The 19,231-nt window shown below is 39.3% G+C and overlaps 1 protein-coding gene across 1 annotated transcript in view; it reads left to right on the top strand.

The window, feature by feature from the left end:
• LOC26526255 (unconventional myosin-VIIa) overlaps positions 1–19,231 on the top strand; it is a 713,556-nt gene that overhangs the window by 456,734 nt on the left and 237,591 nt on the right. Inside the window, exons 14-15 of the mRNA XM_026976734.1 lie at positions 4,944–5,537; positions 18,712–18,935. Coding sequence (XP_026832535.1) covers positions 4,944–5,537; positions 18,712–18,935 — 818 coding nt within the window. The remainder of the gene's footprint in view (positions 1–4,943; positions 5,538–18,711; positions 18,936–19,231) is intronic.

The raw sequence follows: 19,231 nt of genomic DNA, 5'->3' as shown, positions 1-19,231 counted from the left end.
CTCATAAAACTGACCAGGAATACGTGAAATAAATTCTGCAGGATTGTATTTGTAAATGTAAATGTAAAGTCTGTCAAAAAACGAAATACGATCGTCACCCCCAGAAACATATTCTTTGAGAAACACACATTCCTTTGAATACAGGCGAACTATTACATATCTACATATTTTTAACAGACAACAACATTTGTTTACTGGCTTAGAAAAATTCTCAAAACCAATTGGCAACCAATTGCTTCCAGAAGAATAGCTGACAATAAAATCGCAATATGAACTTTGATCGGCGAGCAAAAACGTACCAAGGATACTCCTATCAAGTCCGATAGAGTCAGGCCACTTTAAGGTAATACCTTTAACTCCAGAGCACTTTAAATGGACAAGTAGGCAGATACCATAATCCATTTCAGATTACAGATTCCATTTCCACCCTATTAGAGACCGCACGATGTTTAAAGATCGAGAGAGGTATTGAGGACACAGTCGAAAACTATCCGAACAGTTGCAAATTGACATAATTTTTTCATCGATCATGGAACTTAACGCGGAAATTAAGAATACAATTTTAAGTAAACAAAATATTCTGCTAAAAAGATTAAACAAGACAAGACCGGACAGAAATTTTAATATGGGAGAAAAAGTTCACAATCTTAATAAAGGGTATGGAGGTTCACAAGGGCAATATAAGGTAATTACAAGAAAATCCTACCATTCTTACTTTATCTTTATTGATACTCCAGGATTTGGACAATACTCCTTCTCACCATACACTGGCTCGAACTACATACCGATCATATACGGCGACTTAACTATTTGGAAGGACTTTCAATATTTAAAACATTCAACTAACCTTACCACTTACTCTGCAATAGTAGAAGATGTCATTAAAGACTCTCATGTCCATCATAGATATGCTAGAAGTATCAATTTATTAAGTATCGCGGTAAAATTTTCAGCGGGTAGCCCCGATTCCGGTGACTTCGAGAATTTGAAATTTTCACAAAAAGAGAATTGAAGAATCAGATAACATACAGATAAATATTAAACAAAGATCCAAGAACAAATAAACGCGATAAGAAAGACAGTAAATACCTTTAAAAAAAATCCAAAAGCAAAACAAATCAATACACCTATACGAAACCTTACTTTCATGAAGAAGAATTATCTTTATTTCTAAACTCGAAGCCATAATATTATCGGTCACAACAACAAAAATTGGAATTTTTAACCTGGCGATTTTAGACACCAATGATTTAAAAAATCTATGAACACTTTACAAATATTACTATTACAGACCTAATGGGGGAGTACGCCAAATTAAAGTTTTGCTAAACAATAATTTTCTTCATTTCTTAATAAAATATTCAAAGTCCAGCCTAGAATGTAAAATAATAATCCTACATCCTGTCCAGCACAACAAAACCATTCTAAATTTTGCGAAAAACAGTAACATCATAGCCTACTGCGGTCGTCAAATACATAATATCGATTGGGAAATGCAGCGATACACTCACTACTACATTTTTTAGAAAGTCAAGCTACACAACACAGTCACGTTGAGCACTTGACGGTCATCGACGACTGCTTTATCATCTATGATGAAACGCCTACAATCAACGGTGAACTGGTAAAAGGAACATTTCTCGTTACATTCGACGAGGAAATAAATGTAAACGACTAAATATTCCGGAATTTCAAGAATGTTGTACCTTTTTCGGACTCTACCAGAAGGTCCCAAGTCAAGACATCATTGACTGCTTCAAGAAGTCCTACGACGTCCTCTACTTAAGCAAGAGAGAAGTTAATACGATTGTCCCAGCAAGTGTTGCCTAACAGCGTTCCCAGCTCCGGGCCACGATTGCAAGGTCAGCGTAAACAGTGGACGTTGCCCAACAGCGTCCGCAGCTCCGAGCCATGAAATTCATGCAAGGTCAGCGTACGCAATCTAAAGCAATTCCCAGCTCGACGATGAATTTCTCGCTTCACTTGATATTTGTCAGTCTGCACGAGGCGATGGATCAGCAGTTCTAGGGTGTCGGGATAGCTATCGTTTTAAGAACTGTTGAATTTGTTACGTACGCCCTATTGGTGAATTCATAAGACTTTGCAGATTCGCACATAACACCAGCCAGAATCTAAAGCAGTGGAAGGGGTACAACCATTTCGTTGAGCTATACGGAATGCAACCCAGAAAATGGAGATCGGCAATAAACGGTTGTCAAATTACCAGTCCAACGAACGCAATCAACCCCACGGAAATGCTACCCCAGTAACGGGCATAGTTCAGCAACAGGGTATTGATTCCCAAAATAGGGAAAATATGTGATATGACTCCTAGGTGATAACACTTGGCCTATCAGACCGATGACCTGAGTAGCCAAGAAAAAGCTCTGAGCCGGTATAAAAAGACTTCGGCCCACAGAGACAGAGAGAGTGAAGTACTTTCCTATCCCGGGAGGTATCATACTCGGGAGAGACCGTCTGAAGACAAGGCTGTCCAAAGTGAAAAGTCTCGATCTCGTAGTCAAGAAATCCAGACAACCCGGTGAGGACAAAATATCTCCAAAGCATTTGGTTTAGTTTAATGAAATTTATTCACCACTCTCCCGTTAGGGCGAGGGTCATAATATTCAAAGTATTTTATAAAGGCAAGGCGTAAGCCTCGGAGTATAATTTATAACTAACTTAATGGTCCGATCCCGCTGAAGCTCCAGGCCTCTGGTTCGCTGCAGAACTCCTGGTAGAGGGCCAGGTCAGCACTTCTGTATCCGGCGGATCACTCGCTCCACGAGTGCTCCGGGCGGGCTCCGGGCAATTGCCCTTGGAGTGCGCGATCAGCAGTTCCTTTATTGCGCGTGCAGACCAACGGATATGGCCTGCAATTCGGCAGTTTTACTCCGTGAGAACTGCTTGTGTTAGCTTACATCTAAATATTAGTTTGGCAAATAAATTTGGCCTTTTTGTCTTTTGAATTTCGCGGCTATGTACAAAGCGCTACAGAGCTCGTATCTGGCAATACTATACATAATTTGAAAGGTCTTGACATAACCTACAAAACGACGCTATGATTAGTTTGGATATTGCGTTCAACAGTTATAGACGTGTAAACATGGAGTTCACTAACGCCGAAATTCGCGCTATTTTAAAGTTTTCCTTCGTTTAAGGCAAATCCGCCAGAGAAACGTTCCGTGAGATTAATGGTGTTTTGGGGGATGGTACTCTATCACTTCGAACCGCGGAGGAATGGTTTCGACGATTCAGAGCCGGTGAAAACGACACCATGGATAAGCCCGCCGGCGGAAGACCTGTGACGACAAATACCGATCAAATCATGGAATACATCGAGTTAGACCGGCATGTGGCATCTCGTGACATCGCCCAGGAGATGGGAGTTAGTCACCAAACCATTTTAAACCATCTGCAGAAGGCTGGATACAAAAAAAAGCTTGATGTTTGGGTGCCGCATGATTTGACGCAAAAAAACCTTCTGGACCGAATCAACGCCTGCGATATGCTGCTGAAACGGAACGAACTCGACCCATTCTTGAAGCGGATGGTGACTGGCGACGAAAAATGGATCACATACGACAATATCAAGCGAAAACGGTCGTGGTGAACGAAGGCCGGTGAATCGTCCCAAACAGTGGCCAAGCCAGGATTGACGGCCAGGAAGGTTTTGCTGTGTGTTTGGTGGGATTGGAAGGGAATCATCCACTATGAGCTGCTCCCATATGGCCAGACGGTTAATTCTACCATCTACTGCGAACAATTGGACCGCTTGAAGCAGGCGATCGACCAGAAGCGTCCAGAATTGGCCAACAGGAAGGGTGTAGTGTTCCACCAGGACAACGCCAGACCACACACTTCGTTGATGACTCGTCAGAAGCTAAGGGAGCTCGGATGGGAGGTTTTATCGCATCCACCATATAGCCCGGACATAGCGCCAAGTGATTACCACCTGTTCCTGTCCATGGCGAATGCCCTTGGTGGTGTAAAGTTGAACTCAAAAGAGGCTTGTGAAAAGTGGCTGTCCGAGTTCTTCGCAAATAAGGAGGGGGGCTTCTACGAGGGAGGTATTATGAAGTTGCCGTCTAGATGGAAACAGATTATCGAACAAAACGGCGCATATTTGAACTAAATCCGATCACTGTAACACTTTTTATAAGGCATTGAATAAAGAGCAAAAAAGCGGAAGGGAGATATTTTCCAACCTATTATATACATATTCTTGTAATACTGGTAACCAAAAGGGATTATGCATAAGAGTATCCAAGGCAATATATCTCATGAATCAAAAGTAGATGTTCAATGTTTAATATAAATAAAATAATATAATAATATATAATAATATAATATAATAAAATAAAATAAAATAAAAAAGAAATAAAAATAACTTCTCAACGGCGAGTATCAGCCTTGTTTTCGATAAGCAAAAACAAGAGCCCTCAAAGAGAGTCGCTCTGTAGTCGTGAATAGCCATCAATTTTTGTTGACGTGTGCACCGTGGTCAGATGATGAAATTAAAGAAATGCTATTAATTTAACTACAACAAAATGAGTAGGAAAACATTTTCACAAGGGGATAGTATTGAGCGGCCAGCGACGATCGTATTTGGCACACGGACGTGGGACGTGGGGAATGCGGTCGAAACATTCCCGATCGTTTTACGATCAAGCTAACAGCTTTGCTTGTGGGGCAGTGAGGACTGCTGTTGAACAGTACGAATGTCATTAGTAGTCAGTTCGGTCGTACCCTGACAACGAAATCAACTCCAATATTTGATCATTTTTACGTTATAGGATATCTTTAATGTTTGATACTTTTTAACGTCTTGAGTATACCCTTTTACGAGTAACGGGCTTAAAAAAAGGGAGTGGTATAGCAAAAGCAAACAAATGTTTATTCGATACAATTATAATTCATTATTATTCTTCCTTGTATTTTAGATAGCACTGTGTATACGGACTGAAGACAGTTTTGAAAGCCAACAAACGGGAAAACTTTTTACAAGAAAGGCCGTCCGGTCAATTCCAGAGCACATCGTACCGCCACCACCAGTACCCATAAGTGCAAACTTAAATTCTGAGCCAATATATGAAGCAATAAACTCATACGAGCTTACAACCACCAAAGAAATAAAAAAAGAAAAGTATATGTTGCTTGATTACAAAAGCGATAAGGATAACAGTAAAAAGTCCACACCCTCTGCTTCCGTTTTTGTAAAATATCAAATGGATGAACGTGAGAATAGACGAAAACAAAGAGTGGAAAAAAAAATTCACGAACTAACATTTAATGATAGTCATAATGACAATGATGATTCATTTTACAATATTTTGGAATTCGCCGAAAACTATTTTAACACACATGACAACTCAACTGATCGTAACTTTATTTCCACACCGACACAAAGGGGAAAAATTTCTGATACAAAGGCAAAACACGACATGACAATGTTTTCTAAGTCAGACAAAATTCCAACGTCGCATATACACATGTATGATCCTGAGAATGTTTTATTGTCGTGCAACATTTTTCGGGTAAGCATAATTCTCCTTTAATAATATTTTTTATTGCAAAATTCGTCATAAAAATCTAAGTCATGCGCCCACCACGCCTGCACTTTTGAAAATCTTTGGCGTTTTCTTCATTATTTTATTTTTTCCCCAATTTCTACGGATATTTCGGAAAATTTGTCATTCGAAATTCCAATAGCTGAGTTACGGGTATCTGATAGTCGGGGAACTCGACTATAGCATTTTTTTTTTTTTGTATATTAATGAAATATTAATGAATAATATATTAGTTTGGCACCCTTCCGCCTTTTTGTCTTTAGAATTTCGCGGCTATGTACAAAGCGCTACAGAGCTTGTATCTGGCAATACTATACATAATTTGAAAGGTCGCTATGCATGATTAGTTTGGATATTGCGTTCAACAGTTATAGACGTGTGAACATGGAGTTCACTAACGCGGAAATTCGCGCTATTTTAAAGTTTTCCTAAAAAGGAAAAAGGCAAATCCGCCAGAGAAACGTTCCGTGAGATTAATGGTGTTTTGGGGGATGGTACTCTATCACTTCGAACCGCGGAGGAATGGTTTCGACGATTCAGAGCCGGTGAAAACGACACCATGGATAAGCCAGCCGGCGGAAGACCTGTGACGACAAATACCGATCAAATCATGGAATACATCGAGTTAGACCGGCATGTGGCATCTCGTGACATCGCCCAGGAGATGGGAGCTAGTCACCAAACCATATTAAACCATCTGCAGAAGGCTGGATACAAAAAAAAGCTTGATGTTTGGGTGCCGCATGATTTGACGTAAAAAACCAAAGTTCAACTCAAATGAGGCTTGTGAAAAGTGGCTGTTCGAGTTCGCAAATAAGGAGGGGGGCTTCTACGAGGGAGGTATTATGAAGTTGCCGTCTAGATGGAAACAGATTATCGAACAAAACGGCGCATATTTGAACTAAATCCGATCACTGTAACACTTTTTATAAAGCATTGAATAAAAAGCAAAAAAGAGGAAGGGAGATATTTACCAACCTATTATTACCTTCTTCTTATCTTAAGGTTGGCATCCCAATTTAGACGCAAACAGTAAAGTGTGAAGTGTGTGGACTGCAAACGGGTGATCCATACTCAAGAATCGGACGGACTAGCGAAATGAATAAGGTTTTGACCATGTAAGGATCATTAAATTCGTTTGACCACCTTTTTATAAAACCAAGCACACACCTGGCCTTATTGACAATAGACGAAATATGATCTGAAAATGTTAGTTTGGAGACTAGAAGAACACCTTGATCATTAATCCCTGTTATTCTGTCCAAAGAGCACCCACTTAGAGTGTAAGTCGCCTGTTTGGTTCCACACGACAAAAGGGTATAACCTTACACTTAGAGCCATTTAAGTTTAGTACGATATCACGGCACCATATTTGAAAGCAATCTAGATCGAATTGTAAGTTCGAATGGCAAGAAATGTCTTCATTTAGATAACTTAAATTCTAATTTAGAAACAGGGAGGCCTAAGAAATCAAGTTTCCTAACCAAAAGTGAATTATTATCAGACTCAAATGTTAATCAAAAGTCAGTGTAGATGACATTTGTTTGAAAGTTATTTTTGAAGCCGTGTAGGAAGGAAGTTAGCTCCAAAAGGTTAGTGGTTATTGATCTGCGTTTCATAAAACTGTGCTGACAAGATGATATAATTAATCTACAAAGCTGCTGCAAAGAGGAGTGATAACATTTTAAAAAGCTTAGGTATAACCAACAACTTAGAGATTCTTTTGCTTACGTCTAATTTATTACCTTTTTATGGAGAGGGATCACAAAGGACTCCTTCCATATATGGGGGAATTAATAAGGTAAAAAGTTTCAGCCCCTACCTTGCACAAGGCTTCCACACAGAACCTAAGCACACAGCCAGGAACTCCGTCGGGACCTGGCGAATAAACAGGCTTAACACAATGACGATCGTAAAACAGTTGGTTTCCGTTTAGAGTGGGTCATAATATTAAATTCAATTTTTTTACCGCGTAAGAGCCTTAGCTGATCGGAATGAGGTAACATAAAATATGTTGTTTGGAAAAACTGGGCAAATAGATCGGCTTTTGTCCGAACCGATGTTACAGTAGTATTTTCAAAAAAAAAAAAAACGAAAGGTAAGAAATCGTTATGTGCTTGGTGTTAACGAAGTTATTTCATATTTCCTCGATAAGTCAATCTAGAAGTTAACCTCCGCAAAACTCAAGTTCTAGCACTGTTAGAGTTTTCAAAGAAGCTACTCAACCTTTAGCAGTCTGTTAAGGATTAGCCTCTTCAAAATTTTTTCGAGGGAGGGAAGATATAGTTATATAGTTATAGGACCTCATGCTAGCAGCTTTCCAGACTTTTGGGAAATAACCCGCAAGCAAGATGCTGTTATAAATGCTTGCTAAGAACCGCAAGGCTTGATCTGGCAAACTTCGAATGGTTCTGTTAAGAACATACATACACGTATGTATATGTCGGAGCATAATTTTGCATGTGTTAGTGTATTGGTATTCTGGTAGTGTATTTCATCATAATGGAAATATTGCATCAGCCTCTTTTTCGCAGTTATTGGTTGCTTGTAGTTTGTAGTTTTGGGAAGAACCGTTTTAGCGCGGCGCCAGCGTGTTGTCGCTGACGCCGAGTGTGGTTCGATGGTAAGCACGGAAAAGAAGAGTGCGACACAAGGCAGTTGTGCGTAGTACTTCAGTGCGATCGGAACTCACTGCGCTAGCATTATGGCAAATAACAACGAAACTGCGACATATACATAACGATCCAAAGTGCACATTTAAATAGTGATCCTCCATATAGACCGCAAAGTTACACGAATATAGATATAAATTATAACGCAGATGAATTGTGAACCGTCAAACTTACTCCTTTTTAATACTTTGCTAGGAAATCTCGACGCCCTAGATCCTGGGTTTTGGATTATATTAAAATAGATTTTAATATACAGAGGTGGTCAAAAGTATTTACACAACGTGCTTTTTTTTCAATTGTCAACTTTGATCGCTTATTGCTGCTGCATTTGTACTCAGAAACGAACATAACGGTATTTGTCGTGCTTCTACATCTATACAGAAGCAAACGAAAGAAGAAGTGGAAAAAATAACTGTTCATGGGCTAAAAATAGAAACATTGAACTGATGCTTGTCTGTTGTCAGAAGTATTTACACACAATTTTTACGCGTCAAAATTATTTACACAGTGCAAATTGAAGATTAGTCTTTGATTTGCATTGAGTAAGTGAAGTTATAGTTGATGTTGATCGCTTAATTGGAACTTAAACTAACTGTTAACAGTTAAATTAATATATAAAACTAAGCATTTAATTTGTAAAATGGCAATAACAAAGGAGCTATCAGTTGAGCATCGAGCCGAGATTGTCACTAAATTTAAGGCTGGTACTTCTGCATCCAAATTAGCTGAGTTGTACAAAATATCACGTAAAACTGAGTACAATTTAGTTAAAAAAAAGGACACACTGGGAAATTTGGAAAATAAAAAGAGAACTGCCCGAAAAGTTGGATTGAACCCAAGAGACTGCAGACACATTATAGGAGTTGTACTAAGTAATCCCACCATAAGTACCGTTAAAATTGTTGGAGCTTCGAAAAATTTAATTGGAAAACATATTAGCGATAGTACACTGCGTCGCAGAATGAAGGAAGTTGACATCAACACCTATGTTGTTCGTGCAGTAGTTGATATTACCCCAAGAAACAAGGAAAAACGTCTCGCATTTGCCTTGGAGTATAAAGAGAAGCCTCTCGAGTTCTGGTTTCAGTTTCAGGGATCATTTAGCAAGCAATTTATGCATCTCCCAAAACAACTAAAGGGTAATGCCGTCCAGCCAATCAATCGGTTTGGTGGTGGCACGGTGATGTTCTGGGGCTGTTTAAGCTACTATGGATTTGGAGACATGGTATCGATAGAGGGTACACTAAATCAAACAGGATACCTCCATATCTTAAATGAGCACGCATTAACCTCAGGAAATAGACTGTTCTCCACGAATGACTGGATCTTGCAGCAGGACAATGCTCCATGCCACAAGGGCCGAGTACCAACCAAGTTCTTGAAAGACATAAATCAGGTGGTTTTTCCATGCCCCGCACAAAGCGCCGATCTGAACATTATCGAAAATGTCTGGGCTTATGTTAAGAGTCAGAGGACATTTGAAACAGATCGCCAGCGCGATGAAACTATAGCCGAAATTACGGATATTTGTTCCAAATTACCTCTTGAGTTTGCGCACAACTTGGTCCGGTCAATACCAGCAAGGCTCCAAGCAGTCATTGATGCCAAAGGCGGAGTAACTAGATATTAGTTGGCCTAACATAATCACATATTAAAATAATATAAAATATTTCGTTTAAATTCAATAAAAAACGCAAAAATCAAATAAAAAAGCTGTGTGTAAATAATTTGGACGTGTAAAAATTGTGTGTAAATACTTCTTCTCTATAACAAGAAATCTCGTGTGGTCAGATAAACTCTGCAAATCAACTTAGAAAAATCCCGTGCGGTCGGATACAAAATTTTATTAAAATTTTTAATTCCGTGGGTTGAAATAAACCAAAACAAATAACATTTTAAAACTCTGTGCATCAAGAAATTTACAAATACTACAATATAGCAGTTCCATAACATTCTGAGATCCACCTGAATAAAATACTGGGCCAGATTAAAGAGTTACATTACTACGATGGCACACCTGGCAAGTTGTCCGAATTCGAGCAACTGCTCAATCCATATCCCACCCAAGATGCCAGGCAGGCACGTGCAATATATGGAGCGGTGAAACGCTGGAAGTTGTAATACAAGCAAGAGCAACGACATGGATGGAAATTAAAACAAAATTAGCAACATCATTCAAGGACCATAGACCATACGTAACCCTAGTAAGAGAGCTGGAGTAAACAACATACCCCGGTAGCATTAGTAAGTTTATTGAAAAATTAGAATTACAATATTGGAATATTTTTGATAAATTGGAATTAGAAAATGACCCTATTGATAAGATAAACTTGAAGTTATTGAAATGCAAAAAATAACGATTAAAACTACAATAGATCGAAAATTGCCAGATAGAATGTACATGTCACTAGCGCGTAAGGATATTAACACCATTGCCAAATTAAAACAAACCACAATGGAGTTAGGTCTATATAACGCTAACCCCGAAAATTAATGCTTTAATAAATTAGAAAAGCATAAGCAAAAGAACAAGGGAAATATGAATCAAAACAATAATCACATATACTTCAACAGCAGACATAATATTTATGGCACTTACTACCCTGTAACGAATCAAAACATTAACATGCAAACCCAAATCAATTTATGACTACTCAAAATCAGTACTTGACTCGTCCTATACCTGATAATCAGAGGGGAAATTACTACACTTTTAGAAGGGATTTAACACAAGGCAGACAACACAATCCTCGCAATTTTAAACCTTTAACTTCAAATAATGTTAACAATAATGGGCCGGTAAAAAGACAACAAGGAAGTCAAAGTGGGCAAAGCAGGATGGACGTAAATTACCATCGCACTGCCTTTGACACTGGAAAAACGCGGGAAAACGAACCAGTCCCCATGTTCTAATAAGCTATCATAACAATTACTATAAAGGAATGATCGACACAGGTTCCTCAACATCATAAAAGAAAACATTGCAGGCTTAGAGGAGGAAGAAGAAGATTTGATAGTATACACCATAAAAGGGCCATCAAAATTAAAAAGAGTATTATGATGAAGCCCACTCCAATACGTCCGTCCGTACAAAAATTCTGAGTCCATACTTTTTCCGATACTTATGATTTCCTGTTAGGTCGAAAATATCTCGAAGAGACGAAAGCAAAACTTTAATAAGAGAAAGAAACCGTAACTTTCAATCGTAACATTCACAAAATGCCTTGACACAAAACAAAAGGACGAATCTGCAAAAGTGAAGGAATTCGATTCGAAACAGCAAAAGGTTAAGACCGCACCCGCAAAGTGCCTCAAACCCAAGCTTAAACCAAAGCTTAAACAAGAGGAGGAGACCGCATCGGCAAAATGTCTCACTCAAAAAGTAAACATTGACACAGTGGACTATGATGTAAAACACCTTGATTTCAAGTCAGTTGACAAAGATATAGTCAACTTCGCTATAAATAACGAATTACGCGAGTGTAATGATAACACAGAAGCTGAACGTTTAAAGGAGGTCCTATACGAATATAGAGACATTCAGTACAAGGGAGGAGAAAATTTTACTCTCACAAGTGCTATTAAACATGTTATCCAAACTCAGTACGAAGATCCAGTTTATCGAAAACCCAGAAGTAACAAACAAATTAATGAAATGATAGAACAAGGTTTAATTCGCAAATCGATGTCACCCTATTGTTCTCCCATTTGGGTGGTCCCTCAGAAGGCAGACGCCTCTGGGAAACAGAAATTAAGGTTAGTAGTGGATTATAAGGTTAGGTTAGGTTATATGAAATAACTGTTAACGACAAATTCCCCATTCCTAGACTAGATGAAATATTGGATAAACTCGGACGATGCCAATATTTTACAACGATTGATCTAGCCAAGGGTTTTCATCAAATCCAAATGGATAAAAATTCCATTGGGAAACAGCTTTTTCAACCAAATACGGGCAATACGAATATACACGCATACCCTTTGGTCTGAAAAAAGCCTCTGCAACATTTCAGAGATGTATGAACAATCTTTTGGAGGATTTGATTTATAAAGGCTGCTTAGTATACCTGAATGATATTATAATTTACTCATCATTCTATCTGTAAGAAATGTCTTTGGAAAACTCAGGGATGCTAACTTAAATTTGCAGAAGGAAACCGAATTCCTGGAACACATTGTAACCATAAGCCCAATCATCAAGCCCAATCCAAATAAAACTAATGCAATTACGAATTTCGATTACCTAAAACACCAAATAAAATAAAATCATTTTTGGGATTAGGTGGGTTCTACCGCAAGTTCATTCCTAACATTGCCAAGGTAGTTAAACCTATGACCCTTAAACCAATGAAAGGTGCTGTAATCGCTACCAAAAGTAAAGACTACTACTACTAATACTACCAATCTGTTATGCCAGTAGAACACTGAATGAGCACGAGATTAATTACGCTACAACCGAAAAAGAATTGTTAGCTATCTTTTGGGCAACGAAATATTTCAGGTCATATTTGTTCGGTAGACCATTTAAAATATAAAGTGATCATAAACCTTTAGTATGGCTTAATAATATAAAAGAGCCAAGCATGAAGTTATACAGATGGAGAATAAAGTTTAACGAATGTAAGCCTTGAAATGTAAGTTCTTGAAAGACATAAATCAGGCGGTACTTCCATGCCCCGCACAAAGCGCCGATCTGAACATTATCGAAAATGTCTGGGCTTATGTTAAGAGTCAGAGGACATTTGAAAGAGATCGCCAGCGCGATGAAACTATAGCCGAAATTACGGATATTTGGTCCAAATTACCTCTTGAGTTTGCGCACAACTTGGTCCGGTCAATACCAGCAAGGCTCCAAGCAGTCATTGATGCCAAAGGCGGAGTAACTAGATATTAGTTGGCCTAACATAATCACATATTAAAATAATATAAAATATTTCGTTTAAATTCAATAAAAAACGCAAAAATCACTTAAAAAGGCTGTGTGTAAATAATTTGGACGTGTAAAAATTGTGTGTAAATACTTCTGACAACAGACAAGCATCAGTTCAATGCTTCTATTTTTAGCCCATGAACAGTTATTTTTTCCACTTCTTCTTTCGTTTGCTTCTGTATAGATGTAGAAGCACGACAAATACCGTTATGTTCGTTTCGTTATGTTACGTTCCCTTCCGCTTTTTTGCTCTTTATTCAATGCTTTATAAAAAGTGTTACAGTGATCGGATTTAGTTCAAATATGCGCCGTTTTGTTCGATAATCTGTTTCCATCTAGACGGCAACTTCATAATACCTCCCTCGTAGAAGCCCCCCTCCTTATTTGCGAAGAACTCGGACAGCCACTTTTCACAAGCCTCTTTTGAGTTCAACTTTACACCACCAAGGGCATTCGCCATGGACAGGAACAGGTGGTAATCACTTGGCGCTATGTCCGGGCTATATGGTGGATGTGATAAAACCTCCCATCCAAGCTCCCGTAGCTTCTGACGAGTCATCAACGAAGTGTGTGGTCTGGCGTTGTCCTGGTGGAACACTACACCCTTCCTGTTGACCAATTCTGGACGCTTCTGGTCGATCGCCTGCTTCAAGCGGTCCAGTTGTTCGCAGTAGATGGTAGAATTAAGCGTCTGGCCAAATGGGAGCAGCTCATAGTGGATGATTCCCTTCCAATCCCACCAAACACACAGCAAAACCTTACTGGCCGTCAATACCGGCTTGGCCACTGTTTGGGACGATTCACCGGCCTTCGACCACGACCGTTTTCGCTTGATATTGTCGTATGTGATCCATTCTTCGTCGCCAGTCACCATCCGCTTCAAGAATGGGTCGAGTTCGTTCCGTTTCAGCAGCATATCGCAGGCGTTGATTCGGTCCAGAAGGTTTTTTTTTATTGTCAAATCATGCTGCACCCAAACATCAAGCTTTTTTTTTGTATCCAGCCTTCTGCAGATGGTTTAAAATGGTTTGGTGACTAACTCCCATCTCCTGGGCGATGTCACGAGATGCCACATGCCGGTCTAACTCGATGTATTCCATGATTTGATCGGTATTTGTCGTCACAGGTCTTCCGCCGGCTGGCTTATCCATGGTGTCGTTTTCACCGGCTCTGAATCGTCGAAACCATTCCTCCGCGGTTCGAAGTGATAGAGTACCATCCCCCAAAACACCATTAATCTCACGGAACGTTTCTCTAGCGGATTTGCCTTTAACGAAGGAAAACTTTAAAATAGCGCGAATTTCGGCGTTAGTGAACTCCATGTTTACACGTCTATAACTGTTGAACGCAATATCCAAACTAATCATGCATAGTCGTTTTGTAGGTTATGTCAAGACCTTTCAAATTATGTATAGTATTGCCAGATACGAGCTCTGTAGCACTTTGTACATAGCCGCGAAATTCAAAAGACAAAAAGGCGGAAGGGAGATATTTGCCAAACTAATATATGGGAATTTCACGTTCGCATTACCACGAGCAAAGGAACGGGACTCTAATAATCGGGAAAGGGTATACTCGTTGAAAAGTATGTAACAGAAAAAGTATGTAACAGATGTAATGCGTTTCCGAACATATAAAATATATATATTCTGATCAGGATCAAAAGCCGAGTCGAACTGGCAATGTCCGTCCGTCTGTCTATCCGTATGAAGCTTTCAGAGACATAGACGCAGCGCAAGTTTACTGCCACGGCCACACTTTTGAAAAATGTTTGGAGATATTTTCCTTTTTTATTAGTTTTGTAAATTTCTATCGATTTGCCGAAAACCTTTTTGACACTCCCACTCTACCGGCCACAAGCCGCCCGCACTTTTGAAAAATTTTATTTAATTTTTTAAATTTTATTCGCCGTTTTTACCGATATTCCAGAAAATTATGAAATTTCTCGTTCGCAATTCAGTGGAATTAACGGTAACGGATATCTGATAGTCGGGAAACTCGACTACAGCATTCTATCTTGTTTCTATATATACTGGTATTACAAAAAATTGTGCGCATTTGGAAGCGCTGTCGGTTCACAGATCCTTGGTCGGGACTGGAGCACCCAACTAGATCGGCTGCATAAGTGTCTTCCATCATTCTAATAATGTTCGGCGCTCAGGGGGTGCACAACCTTTTTCCTAATGCGAATGTACTCTTACACTGGACGCAGGCCGCTGGGAATTTTTTCCCAAAACTGAAATCCCTTTTGGTTCTTCTAATAATGCGTACTTTTAAGTATATTTATGTATTACTGTATGTATACGTTTTCTTTGTATATTTTCAATTTGGATGTTTTTTGTTTTAACTTATTTCTTTAATAATTCTAGTTCTTATTGAAGTTCTCATGCGTCTGCCCATTTAGGGGCTGCACTAAGCGCGGCTCTTATATCGGCTATGCCTCGGAATATTTTTGCCCCCTTATTTGGGGTTTAATTTATGCATTTTGTTTTAAGTACTCATGCACTTTGCTCACCATCTTTTAGGTTGAGTTTATTGATGTTGTTTCTCTTGTTCATAGTCGCAATGTAAGAGCACAACCAAATTCTTTAAAGGCAAACAGGTTATTTTCGTTATTGTTAATTGTGGATACCGGGGATACTCCAGGCCATCAGTTAAATCTCAAATTTGTGCAAACTATTTGCGCAGCTGTTAAAAATGTTGACAATGGAATTGCGCATATATTCACCACACTGACGACCAATTCATACAAGGTTTTTTCATAATCGTTCAGACTACTTCATATTCGTTAGTGAGTTGATTAATTAATATACCCTTATATCCATTTAATTTCGGTGAAACCTTACTCCGTTCCCAGTTTCGGTTCGAATTCGAGACGACGATAAGAATAGAGAAACTATTTGCAGGTTTTGGCTGGAAAACATTTAAAAGGTGTATTGCAAATGATCAGGTTCTGTATCTGTCGCTTCTGAATCTGTTGACTGCAGATTTTCGTCCGGTGCGCTTAAGTTATGACTAACGCTCCATAGGGGATGCCTCCTGCCCTTCTAGGATATTGGTTAAGGAATGGCGATCTGCTGTCGTACCAAGTACATTTCCAAACAAATGATAAAAGATTGATTGGTCTGCCTTTCTCTTCCTTTTGGTGTAGATTCTTTGCTGTTGCGACTGCATCGGGAAGTTAAATTTTTAAGTTTTATTTCATTTTCTTATTTTTTCCACAATTTCTACCTATATTCCAGGAAATGTTGAAATTTTTTGCTTGCACTTCCACTAACTGAGTAGTTGGGGAACTCGACTACTGCATTCTATCTTGTTTTGTCACTGTTGTATGTACGAGTGCGTGGTGAAACCTAATCCAGTTATTGAATGATTTGATGATTGCATGTAATTCCTTTAAGTGTAACAACGCGGGACCCCAGTGTGTGTTTGGTGTAGTAATCCGCCGTTGCTATGAATCGTTCTCCACGGAACTGTAGAATTACATACATTTGTTGTAAATATATGCATTGGTAAGGTTGCCGTTATCTGATTTTAGGGTTGTAGCTTACAGGTAATTGGTTGCAAACCATTGGTGAAAGTGTTGCGGTATAGTGATGTGAGCGGCAACAGTCTGGCGGTAGATCATATACATGTTCACATATGCACTTGAAAAACGACACTGCGCAAACGACGCGGCTACTTCTAACACACCCTGTATGAAACCTCAAGGATGCAGATCTAATGGAGATTCTTACTGAAGGAGAATGTTATTTAGCCACTTTATTGCCTAGTGCCAATATAAAGTATATGTATTCTTGATCAGAATTAATACCCGAGACTATCTGACCACGTCCGTCCCTATAAACACCTCGATAGCTGATGATAAGATAGACATGTAGATTCCAGAGGCATAAACGCAACGAGGCGACCCCGACCCAGAAAAGAATACATATGTATATGTCGCAGTGTTGTTATTTTCTTGTGTGATCATACATGTTGACACACAAACTTTCCGAGTGAAACGAATTCCAATATGTTCATAATGTGACAGACACGTACAGTGGTCAAAATAGATTCATAATGCGACATAATATAATAGGTTGGCAAATATCTCCCTTCCGCTTTTTTGCTCTTTATTCAATGCTTTATAAAAAGTGTTACAGTAATCGGATTTAGTTCAAATATGCGCCGTTTTGTTCGATAATCTGTTTCCATCTAGACGGCAACTTCATAATACCTCCCTCGTAGAAGCCCCCCTCCTTATTTGCGAAGAACTCGGACAGCCACTTTTCACAAGCCTCTTTTGAATTCAACATTACACCACCAAGGGCATTCGCCATGGACAGGAACAGGTGGTAATCACTTGGCGCTATGTCCGGGCTATATGGTGGATGTGATAAAACCTCCCATCCGAGCTCCCGTAGCTTCTGACGAGTCATCAACGAAGTGTGTGGTCTGGCGTTGTCCTGGTGGAACACTACACCCTTCCTGTTGACCAATTCTGGACGCTTCTGGTCGATCGCCTGCTTCAAGCGGTCCAGTTGTTCGCAGTAGATGGTAGAATTAAGCGTCTGGCCAAATGGGAGCAGCTCATAGTGGATGATTCCCTTCCAATCCCACCAAACACACAGCAAAACCTTCCTGGCCGTCAATACCGGCTTGGCCACTGTTTGGGACGATTCACCGGCCTTCGACCACGACCGTTTTCGCTTGATATTGTCGTATGTGATCCATTCTTCGTCGCCAGTCACCATCCGCTTCAAGAATGGGTCGAGTTCGTTCCGTTTCAGCAGCATATCGCAGGCGTTGATTCGGTCCAGAAGGTTTTTTTGCGTCAAATCATGCGGCACCCAAACATCAAGCTTTTTTTTGTATCCAGCCTTCTGCAGATGGTTTAAAATGGTTTGGTGACTAACTCCCATCTCCTGGGCGATGTCACGAGATGCCACATGCCGGTCTAACTCGATGTATTCCATGATTTGATCGGTATTTGTCGTCACAGGTTTTCCGCCGGCTGGCTTATCCATGGTGTCGTTTTCACCGGCTCTGAATCGTTGAAACCATTCCTCCGCGGTTCGAAGTGATAGAGTACCATCCCCCAAAACACCATTAATCTCACGGAACGTTTCTCTGGCGGATTTGCCTTTAACGAAGGAAAACTTTAAAAAAGCGCGAATTTCGGCGTTAGTGAACTCCATGTTTACACGTCTATAACTGTTGAACGCAATATCCAAACTAATCATGCATAGCGTCGTAGGTTATGTCAATACCTTTCAAATTATGTATAGTATTGCCAGATACGAGCTCTGTAGCGCTTTGTACATAGCCGCGAAATTCAAAAGACAAAAAGGCGGAAGGGAGATATTTGCCAAACGAATATATAAAATATTCAAACGAATATATAAAATATATACTTAGGCCAGCAGAATAGAATATTCTTTATGCGCAGTCCTTCTTTTCACAGCTTATTGTGAAACCTATTAATTGGATAAAACGTTGTTTTCAACTTACCACTATTTAATATTGTTACTATAATATTACTGCTTTTTATTTTTAGGAACTCTGTAAATACATGCGTGGAGAACTTAATGCAGAGCGCGAACTGCACATTATTCAGTATATAATTGGATTGGGCATTGAGAGGGAAGAATTACGAGACGAAATATTCATTCAATGCATTCGTCAATCAAGAAACAACCCAAATATTGATTGGGCAGACAGAATTTGGCTAGTCTTGTGTCTTTCCATTGTTGCTTTTCAACCGAGTAAACTTTTATTCAGGTAAGGGAACATTATCTTTTAATATAAATTGAAGACCAAATTAATCTCTTTAAATTTTGTTGCGAACTTGTATTATAAGTTATATTATAAGTTATAAGGGGTGATTTTTCATACAGCTTTTCAACTTAATATTTAATTGCCATTGCATTCAAATTGTGTCATTCAAACCTTTGCTCAATCGATTGGGACCAGCACAAATTATATTATTCATTGTATTTAACAATCTAGATCTGGAAGTGGCGTTATTTTTAAAACATTTCGAGATCATATATAAAATGTGTAACGGCGCCTGAAGC

This window comes from Drosophila erecta, unplaced genomic scaffold (assembly GCF_003286155.1).
Source record: "Drosophila erecta strain 14021-0224.00,06,07 unplaced genomic scaffold, DereRS2 tig00000021-arrow-pilon, whole genome shotgun sequence".
NCBI lineage: Eukaryota > Metazoa > Arthropoda > Insecta > Diptera > Drosophilidae > Drosophila > Drosophila erecta.
The sequence above is the reverse complement of the archived record's forward strand: the minus strand, read 5'-3'. Positions and strand labels throughout refer to the sequence as shown.